We start from the raw sequence: 12839 nt of genomic DNA on the forward strand, positions 1-12839 counted from the left end.
CAAACCCAGGTGGGGATGACTCCAAAATTGGTGTATTTTCCCAGCCCAGTGTTTCCTAATATGCTGGTACCCAGTAGGCACATGCAACCTTTGTTCCCTTTTTTTTTTTTTTAATGTCCACACTTGGGCTTTTTAAAAAGCACAATTTGGTTACTCCCAATTAAACATATGGCATCCCGAATAATCAAATCCTTACGCGGTCACTAAGGGACTGAGGTGTTCTGGGCACTGTGCTTCATTCAGACCTGTCACTAGGCAAACCAACAGAGCTCCTAGAAGGCAAATTCCGCTGCCTGTGAGTGGGCAGCCTTAATGATGATCCGATAAAACACTGAATGTCAATTACCAGCTACAGGGCAGATGGAGCCCTAGGTCTTGGAATGCAAATTCCTTCTCTTTCCAGGAGCTTCTCTTTTCTCTTAATTAGCGATTAGGCTGCAATGTTTTAGACCTGCAGACTGGGCTTGAGGAAAGACTAAGGGAGTGTGGGAGAGGAAAGATGAAGCCAGCACTTCTTGCAGCATGCAGCTACAGTGGTAGAGAAGAAGGGTAATTTGAGGATGCTCCCTCTCCTGGGGCACTGGCAGGGGGACCGGGGGACTGCAGCGGGTACTTTTGAAGGGTTTAAGAGCAACTAATAAATGAGGGCTAGGGAGGTTCTTTTGGTCACCCTAGAAGTGAAAGTGGGTGATAACAAGTCTCATCCTTATGCCTGTGTTTCAGGATTCCCTCCACCCGAGGGAATATTTTGATGGTTTTGAGCTCCTCAGGAAGGCGTTTGAGCTTTAACTGATTTGATCGGCAAGTCAGGACCCTTGTTTAGTTCGAGAGCACCTGGAATGCTCAACGGTCCTGATAGGTTCACCTGCCACCCTTCATCACCTCCAGAGTGGAGGATGTGAGACAGCCCTTTGGGCTCCATAGCACGGTGCTCACTGGGGTGCACACAGGAGCTCTGTCCACAGCCTGATCTTCCAAGTCATTCACTTTCTTAGCGTGTTTCAGTTCCTCTCACCCGAGGGTGACCCGCCTCAGGTAATCAGCGATGTTTTCCAAAGGTAAATGAGTTGTTCTTTCAAATGATGGTCACCTACTTCTGTCACTGTGTATCGAACCCCAAATCCTCACTATGAATGCATCAGATACTGTACAGTTTCCCCCATGAGAGCAATCCCACTGCAGCCATAAATGGCGGGAGCACTGGGGGATAACATCACACCCGTGGAGTAGGGGGATTGAGTGTACTAGAGAACCTGTAAATATTCTAGGCTCACTTGCAGGAATAACAAAGACAGTCCACCAAAAAGGAGACTGGCAAGACATGTTACACACCTCAGATGGGCAATAAATGGATTTCCATCTACCATACCGTGCTCGTGGGAAAGTATTCGTGATTCCACAGATTGGATAATAGGCTTTATTTATTTTGTTTAATTGCAGTTAATAATCACACTCATGCCTTTTGTCCCCTCTTGTGTCTGGTTTTGCAACCAACTGTTCAGTGTTTTTTTAATTTTGGCATCCTTAAGCTAGGACTTGGAAGGACTTTTCACAAACATAGAGGCAATGCAAAATTCTCTTAATTGAGGAAAAAATATACAGGAACCAATCCATCTATACTAGATTTTCATATAAATTGGAGGAGCAGAGAGAGGTTGCTATAATTCTAGTTATAAACTATTTCTGAGGAGCCAGTTTATTTTGTTTTCGGACAGCAGCTAAACAGTATAGAAAACCCCTGTGCAGAGCCCCAGCCAATTATTTTATCCATTCAAAAAAACCATTTTTGGTTTCCTCTTAGGAGCTTCTAACCTAGTGGACAGAACAAACTGCTTGTAAAATCTCAATCTGATACATAGAATTGCCTTTTAATAAATAGTGGCCATTATATCAGAGAAAATAAATTTGGAGAGTACATTCAATCATTGAGTAAACCTGCTTTGTGCAATATGCCGGCTCCAAGTTCATTTGTTTTCACAGTGAACTCCTTTTTTTTTTTTCCACAGTGAATTCATTTTTGATACCCTTACCTCACCAAGTGGTTTAGATGAGGCTTGTGCTCAAGTTCTTTCTTTTAATAAATAGCAAAGCTACTTGGAACACCAAAAAGGGAAATGAATCCATACCAGGGAAGAACACTCCCAAAAGAGCATGAGCTCAGGCTCAGACACACCTGGGTCACAGCCCAACTCTGTTACTTACCTCCCTGCATTAATTTATGCAAGATTTCTCATCTCTCTGAGCCTCAGTTTCTCATTTATAAAAGGGCTGTTATGTGGATTAAACATTACATAGAATGTCACTTGTAATATGGTAGGTGTCAATGAATGGGAGCCTGGGTGATTGCTGCATCACCACTATATTCAGGTGTGTTGGCCAAGACTTCACTTTGGATACATTTTTTTAGCAGCAACTGTGGTCAGGACCCAAACAATGGTGGAAACGAAAAGGATCAGCTCTTAATTCCTTGCTCTTCGGACAACGTGCAGGCTGGCGGAAACCAAACCTTTGCAAGTGTGTTGGATCCACAGTTTATGAGCCATCCTTTTTGCAGGGGTGCCAACCCACGGGGGTACCAGAGTGGTATTTAGAGCATCTGCAAAACTACACGGATGAATGCCAGCACCTGAGAATAAAAAAGCAATGGGACCAGGAAGGATGTCCTGTCAATCAGAAAAGCCTGTGGGGGAGGGAAAGTGGAAGTCACTGTTGAGAAGACAAAATAGAAAAGCAGCGGCCCCCAGACACCTCCAGGCTGTGGAAACAGATCCCTCCTTCCAGCTGCTTGATGTTTATTCTGCATTTGTAGTTCCCAGTGAAAAACAAAAAACAACAAATAATAAAAAAAGAAACAACAGTGATCCATCAACCAGATGTCTCCATTTTCATGAGATTTATCCATTTATCCATTGATCTCTATTATCACAGGACGTCTCCCAAGATTCAGTTCAACACACTGGCTCCCCAAGGTGGTTGGTGCTCTTTGGACTCATCCCCAAAGCGTAGACAATCCCGAGTTTTTTGGTTAGAATTAAGTATTGACCTGGCAAGGAACAAACTCAGTGTGTAGACTTACATGTGTGTGTGGGGTGGGGGGACATATATGAGATAAAATTTACTGTTTTAACCATTATTAATGTACAGATCTGTGCCATTAATTGCATTCACATCATAATGCAACCAATAGCACCATTCCTCTGTCTCCAGAACATTTCCATCTTCCCCAGTTGAAACGGGGTGCCCATTAAGCCCCTACCAACCTCCATTCTACTCTCTATCCCTCTAAATCTGACTCCTCCACGCACCTTATATAAGTGGAATCATACATTTGTTCTTTTGTGACTGGTTTATTTCACTTAACATTTTCAAGGTTCATCCATGTTGTAGCACGTGTCAGAATTTCCTCCCTTTTTCAGGCTGAATAATTGTGTAGACTTATAAGTAAAGCTGCTGTAGTCTCACTTTACGGCCTCATATTTTGAGCCTTGCTATAAAATGTCACACTCAAAAAGGCTTTAAAAACTGAGTTATTTCATTAGTATATAACTTGAAAATACTACTGAGTACTTATTATAGCTAGTGAAAAGTAATAAATGTATGGATTTCTTTTCATGAGAACTGTCTTCACACAGCAGTATCTTAAGTTGGAAACTAGGTATTGGCATCCTTGCTAAGAAATAGTGTTACTTGATTAGCTTTGTGGCTGTAGAGTCACTCAGGAAAGTCACATTCTGTAATTCCTGGCATCTGAGTGATAAAGCACATACATAGAAGCCTACAGATAATGCAGTATCCCAAGGTGGCTCACCGAAATAACCAGATCAAAACCACATGGCTGATCTCTCGTCAAATGCTCTTCCCATTTTCTCTTCTTACTAATCACCCTTGCCAAAAGTTGTTTTATACTCACATTATCTACTTCTGTGTTTATTCATTTATTTAGAGTATATATATATTCTATATATATATATATGTATTGCTCAAATGTTATAACAAATTTGGCTCTAATCCATAAAGGATATTACAAAGTACAAAAGAAAGCCTAACATTTCTGCAGGAGAAATGGAAGTTCTTCTGATCATATCTGCCTAAAAATTATTATTATATGAGTCTCAATCATGTTTCGTAGCTGTGGATGATATAATAAATGTGTACATATTCTGGATGATCTCATAAAGCTTACTTTTAACTTAGATCTGCAAACACAAACACATTGTGCAATGTTATCAAGAGGTGAAACGAGCACAGCAAGCGACCTGTAAATTTTTCAATGGACAAGCATTAATTTTTAAGCTGTATCTTCAGCTTTTGAGACATCACCTCTCTCCCCATGAGACATCACTTCCTGCATGTCCTTTGAACTATTATGGGATGAGATGAGAAAGGAACTAAAAGGGGAATGAAATTTTTTTGATCACAGTAGAAAGATAATTTGGACTGAATAATAGATGAAGACACCAGAAGGAAGAGCTTGTAGGATGAAGTGGAGAACAAAATATTGGCCCCTGAAGTCTGTGCTAAAAGTGATTTTTTTCCAAGAATTTTGTATATCACGCTTGTCATAAATATTTAGTTTCATTGTGCAATGAAGACAGATGACAAGAATTTGCTGCTCCAGCAAACAAAAAAAAAAAAAGCAACTTCACTATGTCCTTGGAATCTGCCTTTTTTTGGTTTCAAATGTGCAGTGGAAAACTTGGGCCTGCAAGGGCTGGGGTTGGGGACAGTTGTTTATATAACTAATTGGACATCTACATAACTATGAAAATCAGGGCAGGTCCCTCTATTCTCATCTGTTCCAAAGCCAAGCCTTGCTCTAAAGTTAAGAGGCATGCAGGCTTGAGAGAGGTGCACAGCTTAGCTGTCCTACGCTGACTCACTTACATAAGCTTCAAGGTTATGAGGGTTTTCTTCATTTTGTGTCTAAATGGTAGGAGGGAAAAACATGTTTTCAGAGTCAGTTATCAGGGAAGAAAAGTGCTTGGGCAGGTCTTAGGTTAGGGAGAACTTTTGTAGATCAGAGGATGATGAGAGATGTGAAGAAACAATTGAAGACAAAGAGACTGGTGGAGAACCATCCTGAAGAAAGATCCAGAGCATTAGATGGACAGCCAACAATGGCCAGGAGCAATGTACCTTCCACAGAGAGAGAAGACAAGTGAACAATCACAGAAAAGATAGGGATTTTGGCATCAAGAAAAAGGATGCTGGAGAAACTCGGTATCTTATCAGCAAATGAGGTAGTGAGGTCACCTTCTGAGAAATGAGTGGGACTTGGGTCTTGGGAAGTTTTGGCCTAGCCCCCGTAAGAAATGCAAGAGGCAACTGGACAGATGAATGAAAGGGTGATCAAGCAGGGTGAGCTAGAGTCATAGTGGGTCATTAGAAGGGTGTTTTGGAGGGGTTATTTGAAATCTCAGCCATGGGGCAATTTCAAGGGATGATTATATGTAAGGTGGCACTTTCTGAGTGCCAATAGAGGGCATTCCAGTTGAGCAGATCAAATACAAAGCCAAGGTATCAGTGCCACCTACTGGCTTATAGAAGCCAATAAGGAGGCAAACAAGAGATCTAGAGAATTCTAAATTTTCATAATACTATTTGAATAACACTTGCTTGACCTAGCCATGCATCCTCTGTAATTACAAAGGACACTTTGGGCATAGATATGGAAAAATTCCCATAACCATCTAAACAGCATTCGATTTAGCAGAGCAGGGTGCATTTAGCTTAAAATCCTATCCTAGCAGTGGATCTAAGACGCCATGGAGATTAAGGTGGACGGATATCAGGAGTTAGGAGAACCAAACCACTGTGTCAGTTCCTATAGGCATGAATGCCAAGGCAAAGTAACCATCTTTGCCTCCAGGTCTAGCAGGGAGTCCAGTGTATGCCCTTGCTCTTCTGTTCTAATCTAGACTGTCTGAGGAAGTCAAAGTCTCCTGCTAGCATTTGAATTATTACTATCTCTTTACAAATCATTCTTCTCAAAAATCTTTGAGAACCCAAGAGCAGGTTCTTTTCAATTAGTATATATTTGATTAGTATATTCGACTAGTATACCTAGTCCATCTAATACCTAGCATCTAGGTGTTCAAAGAATATCAACAGAATGAATGAATAAATGAATGAATGAATGAAGAATCTGTGATCCTGCATTTCTTTAGAATACACTTTCTTTGGGTTTAGAAGCCTCCGTGAAACCCATCTCTCATTCCTGTTCCACTAAGTCCACACCTTTTGAAAGATACATAGCTACCATCCAACTCCATAAACACAAATTATTAGCATTGGCAATGTAGGCAAGACCTCCTTCTTCCTACCAGGTCTGTTCTAGATCCCCTGCTCGTTTTCTTGCTAGTGTCTGGACTGATAATTACTGCTCAGTTGGTTGTGGCAAAGGTCACACTGTGCCAGAAGGGGAAGAGATTACAGCAAGGGCAGTAATTAAGAAGTGGAATGGGGAACCTGAATAAATAAAAGGCCGCATAAATATGACACCTATATTGAGTCAGACAGTCTCAACTTGAAATCACCCACTCCTACCAGACAGAAGTCCCAGCCTTTTTTTGCCTTGGAAACCAAGCTTTTTTTCTGATGACCAAGAATGCAACTAGTCCATTCTAATACCCTTGTGTGAATTAGTAAAAGGCGTCCCCTACAGAGGCAGAGGCAGCCAACACCGGAGTGCATGGCTCGGTGAGATAAACCCGGGCTGGATTTCTGCCTCCACTTGACCACTGGGGCAGTCACCTTGTGCAGTGAATGAATTGCATGTTTACATTCTTTGTCCCCATTGGGGATGCACTGTTTTGGGCCTCAGGCTCCTGGGAGTCACTCCGAGCTAAGAACCATGGTTCCATTCTAAAAGTTATATATCGGATTCCTTGGCAACAACTGGAAGATGAAGAAGAGCAGAGTCTAGGATGTGAAGGGTGTGCCAATACTAGATAATTGCATTGCTCTGGATATGTCCTTTTCCCTTTAGTTAACAAAACTAATAGACTAACTCTACATCAAAAGACAAACTCTACCTACCTCTTCATTTTCATTTTTTTGGTTTAGTGCAAGGGAAAGATTTACGTATATAAGGTTTACCTCACCCAACTGCGCTAGTTCAGTAAAGCTATGGGACAATGTAGAGGAGTGGACTTCCCTCCATTTCTCACCAGTCAAGTCTGTGTTTCCAGGACTTCAAAGCAACTACAATAAATCAGGCAGCAAATCTCAGAATTTCAGTAAGATGCCTTGGTTAAACCATGCATGAGTAACTGCTACCTCACTATTCTGGCTGGAGCTCAGCTTGACTATGTTCAGACATACTTACAGGGGGTGGGGTGATTCTGCTGAAATCTGAAACTATATTTTCTGAGCATGATCAGTTTCCAAACAATACCAAGTGGTTCTTTGGATCAGACTGAAGAAATTTGTCAATTTCTTTTAGGACAATGGGAGAAGAGGACACATGTAGTGTGAGTAGAGAGTTGAATTCAATGAGTAGAGACCCATCATTGGTTTATCACTGGATTATCACCTTCAAAGAGGTTGGCCTGTCTCCACCATCTTTACTATGAGAGTAATTTCTTAAATGGTCATAAGGAGTTTGTAAGGCTGGACTTACTTCTGTGGAAAGGCCTCCTATGTGTTTTTCCTTGGGAAAGATAAACTTTCCAATTAAATGAAGGATTCTCTGGCTATCTCTTCATTGTTACTCTTTCAGGGTGAGATGCAGCTCACATCTGTCAAATGTTAGCCAAGCTTCGACTCCCCTTCTTAACCAGTAACCACAATACCCCCAGAATGGTGGGTGGGTTCTGCTTGTTGCTTGACTTGAACCAAGGCTATAAGTGGGGTCTCTGGGGTCCAGAACCCTCAGCCTTTAACAGGAAAGTCAGAAGGAGATCAGTATAGGGGTCCTTTGAGAAGCCCCCGTTGGCCTCTCTCTACTTATAAAATCTGTAACACATGTTGACTAGATCCAAAATTATGTCATTGCCTCATAACGTTTTGAGGTTCCGAATTCCAAGGCCCTTGGGAGAGGAGCAGTTGTTATTGTAAGGTCAGGATTTAGGACCGGCAACTGAAGCCATTCAAGGTCTCCTCGCTGTGTTGTTTCCATTGCTTTTAGGCAGCCACAGAGAGATCTGGCTGCTCTCAGACTGTCAGCCTAGGCAGCACTGCCATGTAGAAATGAGGTAAACAACCGGATTTTGTTCCCTAGGAGAATACATTGATGAACATGGTCACTGCCAGGTCTGTGAAGCCTCGTGTGCCAAGTGCTGGGGGCCAACTCAGGAAGACTGCACTGACTGCCCCATCACAAGGTAAGTGGCCTCTTAGTATCTCCTGTGGTTGAGAGCTCATGGGTGACAGGATGGAGAGAGGAGGTGTTTACCACGTTAAAGACACCCCCTTGGGCCTGCAGAAAAAGGAACCAAACTCTTTCCCACGACACAAAACCCCTCCGTGGTCTGGCTACAGCCCACCTCTGTAGCATCTTCTCCCCATGATGTCCTGTACCCCCTGCGAGAAAGTTACCTGGACAAGAGGGGCTTCCTCATCAATAAAAATGATGGTGCCTTTGATGCCTGCAGTTGCATCCCCTTCTGCACACCCATCATCTCCATCTGCTGATCAAATATCTGCTCATATTTCTAGAATCAGTTCAAGGATGAACTGTTCTATGAAGGCATTTTGACCACTTCCCAGAATGAACCTTCTCCTCTTTATGTTCCTCTGGGCTCCGTATAAACTCCCATGAGCACCTGTGACATTTTAAAACATTAATTTACAAATCTCTATCTCTATCTAGAGGAGCTATATTTCGGTAAGCCCATTGAAATACTCATCTTTGTATCTCCATTACCTATCACAGCACAAGGAAAATAGTAGGCACTCAATAAATGTTTGGAAGGTGAATGAATGGGGAAATAAGTACCTGAATGGCATGAGAATCTGCCAATACACTGGGAATTTCTAGTATATAGAGTTGGAAGCCTGTTGCATTTTTAGTCGACACTCCTCTGATTGGTGCACTTAATATTTGCTGGCTGACCGAGTGTTTGAATGAATAGCCCCATCACTGCTCTGCAAAGTGCATTGGAAGAAGGCTCTCTCCAGACCAGTATGATGAGGCTGCTTCAGCAGCAAATAAATCCCTAGGATGGACATTCCCTCTGCTTTGTACAACAGTCATTTCATCTAATTCTTCCTCAGGATTATAATATCCTGAGCAGGAACTATGGTTGTGTTTGTCTCCCTATTCCCCCACAGTGATCAACACATAGTAATAATTCAAGAAATGATAAAGTGTATAATTAATATCATGGACTTGGCTCCCTAAATAGCTTCCTCAGGAAGACAAAAAAGGGAGAGAGAGATGGAGGGAGGAAGGGAGACAGACACCAAAGAACAATCCTAAGAATTGTCAATGCTAACTGTGGTAACATTTTCCAAGTGTCTCTTTTAGATATCTATGCCTCTACATGTTGGATTTGCTTTAAAGCAACCTCAGGACATACTCTTAGGTACAGACATCATTCTGAATATGGGTCCCGTTTCTCCTAATTCCTCACCATATCAACAGTTAAATCCCACTGCATGTTTGGACATCTTTGAACTAAGGGAACTTACTAGCATTTGTTTACTAAGTCAGCTATTATCATCCAGTGTATACTGCAGAAGTCATGGTTGTCCCAGGCACATCAAAAGTGAGGGAAAAAACTCTACTACCATAAATAGCCATTAAAAAAAAATGAATCCCATTGGTACATGAAGATCAGAGATACAGTTCCTGGGCCACTGGGGCCGTATAACTGGCTTAAGCAGCCCATGATTTAGCTTTTAAAGAAAGAAAAGCATGTTCATGAATCTTGAACTCATGTGTCCTCCTAAGGAAATCTTGTTTCCCAGGAAGAATTTTCTTCTCATCTCCCTGAGCACTCCGTTTCACTCATCTCTCTTCCTTGATGAAAATTATTTGCAGATATGTCCAAGAAAGGACATCATATCATGGCAATGAACTACTTGATCTTTTTTTTAATCTGCATTTTCCTAGAACAGGGTTGAGAAGATGAAGATATAAAAACTATTTTGAAAGATGTTGGTGTTGACTTATTTGTTCTTAAAAGGGCAGCAAAGTATTTTTCTGAAGTATTTTCCAAAACATTTTCTTGAGTGGAATCAGGTCCATTCAAGATGGTCTTGAGCACCTGCTTTATGTCCAGCTCTGAGTTAGGTACAAGGTCCATGAATTCTAATAGGTAGCTCAGGAGTTCAAAGTCAAGGGATGGTGAAGTGCTCAGGGACCAGCAAAAGTGGGGCAGCTTTAACACCCTAGACCTGAAGCAAAAGCTGCAACCCTGGAGGAGGGGATGTCTTGCTTGATAGAAAGTGGAGCTGTAAGGGACACAGCCACTCTAGAACCATGGAAGGAGAATGCAGAATTGCAGCCCAAGGAGGGGAATAAATACCCCCAATCTCCCTCTCCTCCCAACCGCAGATCTGCTGGTGTTTTTCCTTGTCTGAAATTAACTGGAGGCCAATGGGGAAACACCATTACAAATGGGGGAAGTGAGCTTGGAGAGACAGGTTCTAGTTGGCACATTTCCAGGACACGGCAGGACAGAGAATGACAAAAAAAAAAATGGATCTGAGGCAAAGGTAAAGAGACAGACAGAATAACCAGGAGAGTTGGTTTGTCCAAGTTTCTTCCTGGTCTTAAGCTTTTGGATATCTCTAGTCATGGCAGAAAAAATCATCTCTAAAGGATATATTTTTTTTAAGATTATTTATTTATTTGAGAGAGAGAGAGAAAGAGAGGGCATGAGTAGGAAGGAGGAGCAGAGGGAGAGTGAGAAGTAGGCTCCCCACTGAGCAGCGAGCCACAGGCTGAGATCATGACCCAAGCTGAAGGCAAACACCCGACTGAGCCACCCAGGCACCCCGCCTTAAAGGAGTTTTTATCTAGGAGAGAAGTATTCATATTTAACTTATAGGTTTGCTTCAAAATAATATGGGAGGGAAGTAAATCAGTGGGGATATAAGTAAGATTGACCATGCAGTGAAATTGTTGCAGCTGAGAGATGAATACAGAGGAAAGGGTACTGTTGTGTCTTGTATATGTGTTTGTTTTATATATTTTTTTCCTTAGTAAAATTTTTAAAAATAACATAACCCTGAACTTGTTTTACAGAAAATCAAACTTTAGGAAGCCCTCTCTTTGTATTCTAGTTCTCTCTTTACATTTCCATTAACCCTTGGGTATAGCTCCTTAGAGATGATTGAAAACTTGGAGGAAGAAAGAGCATCTTTTGGCACTGCTATCTAACATGTATAGCTCTGCAGTGCCGTGATCCTCATGGTCCTCCCCATGGTCCTCCTGGCCAAAGCTGGCTTCCCACCCAGTCCTGAAGGAGTCATAGAGTCAATGAACCAATTAAAAACATTGAAAGCTACCTCTATTCTGACCCTCCCTCAAATGTTTTATTTGATCTGTTTCAATGAATTCAGCGGGGGGGGAAAGACTTTTTGCCAGATTTCATTCTGATTTAATATTAAAGTACCAGGGGCACCTGGGTGGTTCAGTTGGTTAAGTGTCTGCCTTCAGCTCAGGTCATGATCCCGGGGGGCCTGGGATGGAGACCCACCCCCCATCAGGCTCCCTGCTCAGTGGGGAGCCTGCTTCTCCCTCTCCCTCTGCCCCTCCCCCTGTTCATGCTCTCTCTCTCCAAGTAAATAAAGAAAGTCTTAAAAAAATTTAAAGTACCAAGAAATTACATTAAGTACCCTTGTGATGGCTTATTAAGGCCAAACCAACAATCAGCAGAAGATCCACTAACCCTGATTTGCCATCTCTTATGTTCCAGTTTGTATCACATACACACACATACTGGGGGGGCTGGAAAATTTAGTGCCAGTGCAGAGAACATTACCTCTGCCCAGCTCTTTAGCACTTGGTTTTGCTGACTTCTTCCTTTCCATAAGCCCCATTGGACCTGGAATTGTTCACTACTTATGAAAAGGCTAAGAGCATGCCTGAGTTGGGGACGAAATGCCTCCCCTGCAGAGATTAGCTTGCCCAATTGTCTCAGAAATCCAGAGTGGATGACTGGCAGTCCTAGAAATGGCTTGAGTTGGCTTTACAGGAAATTGTCCTCAGCCCCACTGAGCCCAGAGCAAGATTGTCTATTCTCTTCCACTAGGGAAGATTTGTTAGTGTCAGTGGAAATCTGTGTCACTTGAAATGGTACTTTTCTCAAGTTCCTTAGCAATTTTCCTTGAGGGGAGTGGAGGGTGCAGGGGATGATGTAATTCAGTGCCTTTACCCAAGCATGACTGTTTTCCTTCTCTTTTTCGATCTTTAGAAAGAATTACATTCTTCCAAAAACCTGTGTACTTCACCTATGCTTTCCTTAGGGTAGATATGAAGGGAGGTGGTTTAAAGCACCATTATGTGCTTGGTATTTTCTTAAAATCAAGCACTCAAGTCAGAAAGGCAGCCCCATCCATATATAATACACAAAAGTATTACACCATTGGCTTCACCCCCAAGTCTGCCACCCCCACTTTCTGGACGCTTCTACACGGTTCCCATCATTAAGAGTATTAGATCACCTCTCCCAAGAGAAATTATTTCCCCCTAAGCAAATTCATCAGCTCTTTCTATAAAAGGCAAAAAATGACGATATACTTTTCATTCCCTTTGCAACTGAATTTAGGGGGAAAAAAGAACCCTCACAAGTAAACATTCCCATTCTCCCTTCAGCAGAGTATCTAGTAGCTTCCTTGTTGAAAAACCTCAGAAAGCTCTTACACAGTTTTTCTTTTTTTTTTTTTTT

General features: G+C 42.1%; 1 protein-coding gene across 1 annotated transcript in view; it reads left to right on the top strand.

The window, feature by feature from the left end:
* The window catches only part of PCSK5 (proprotein convertase subtilisin/kexin type 5), a 440253-nt gene that overhangs the window by 335250 nt on the left and 92164 nt on the right, over positions 1-12839 (top strand). Inside the window, exon 21 of the mRNA XM_081804067.1 lies at positions 8222-8324. Coding sequence (XP_081660193.1) covers positions 8222-8324 — 103 coding nt within the window. The remainder of the gene's footprint in view (positions 1-8221; positions 8325-12839) is intronic.

Source organism: Leptonychotes weddellii, chromosome 14 (genome assembly GCF_054177405.1).
Source record: "Leptonychotes weddellii isolate Sample4059 chromosome 14, ASM5417740v2, whole genome shotgun sequence".
Taxonomy (NCBI): domain Eukaryota; kingdom Metazoa; phylum Chordata; class Mammalia; order Carnivora; family Phocidae; genus Leptonychotes; species Leptonychotes weddellii.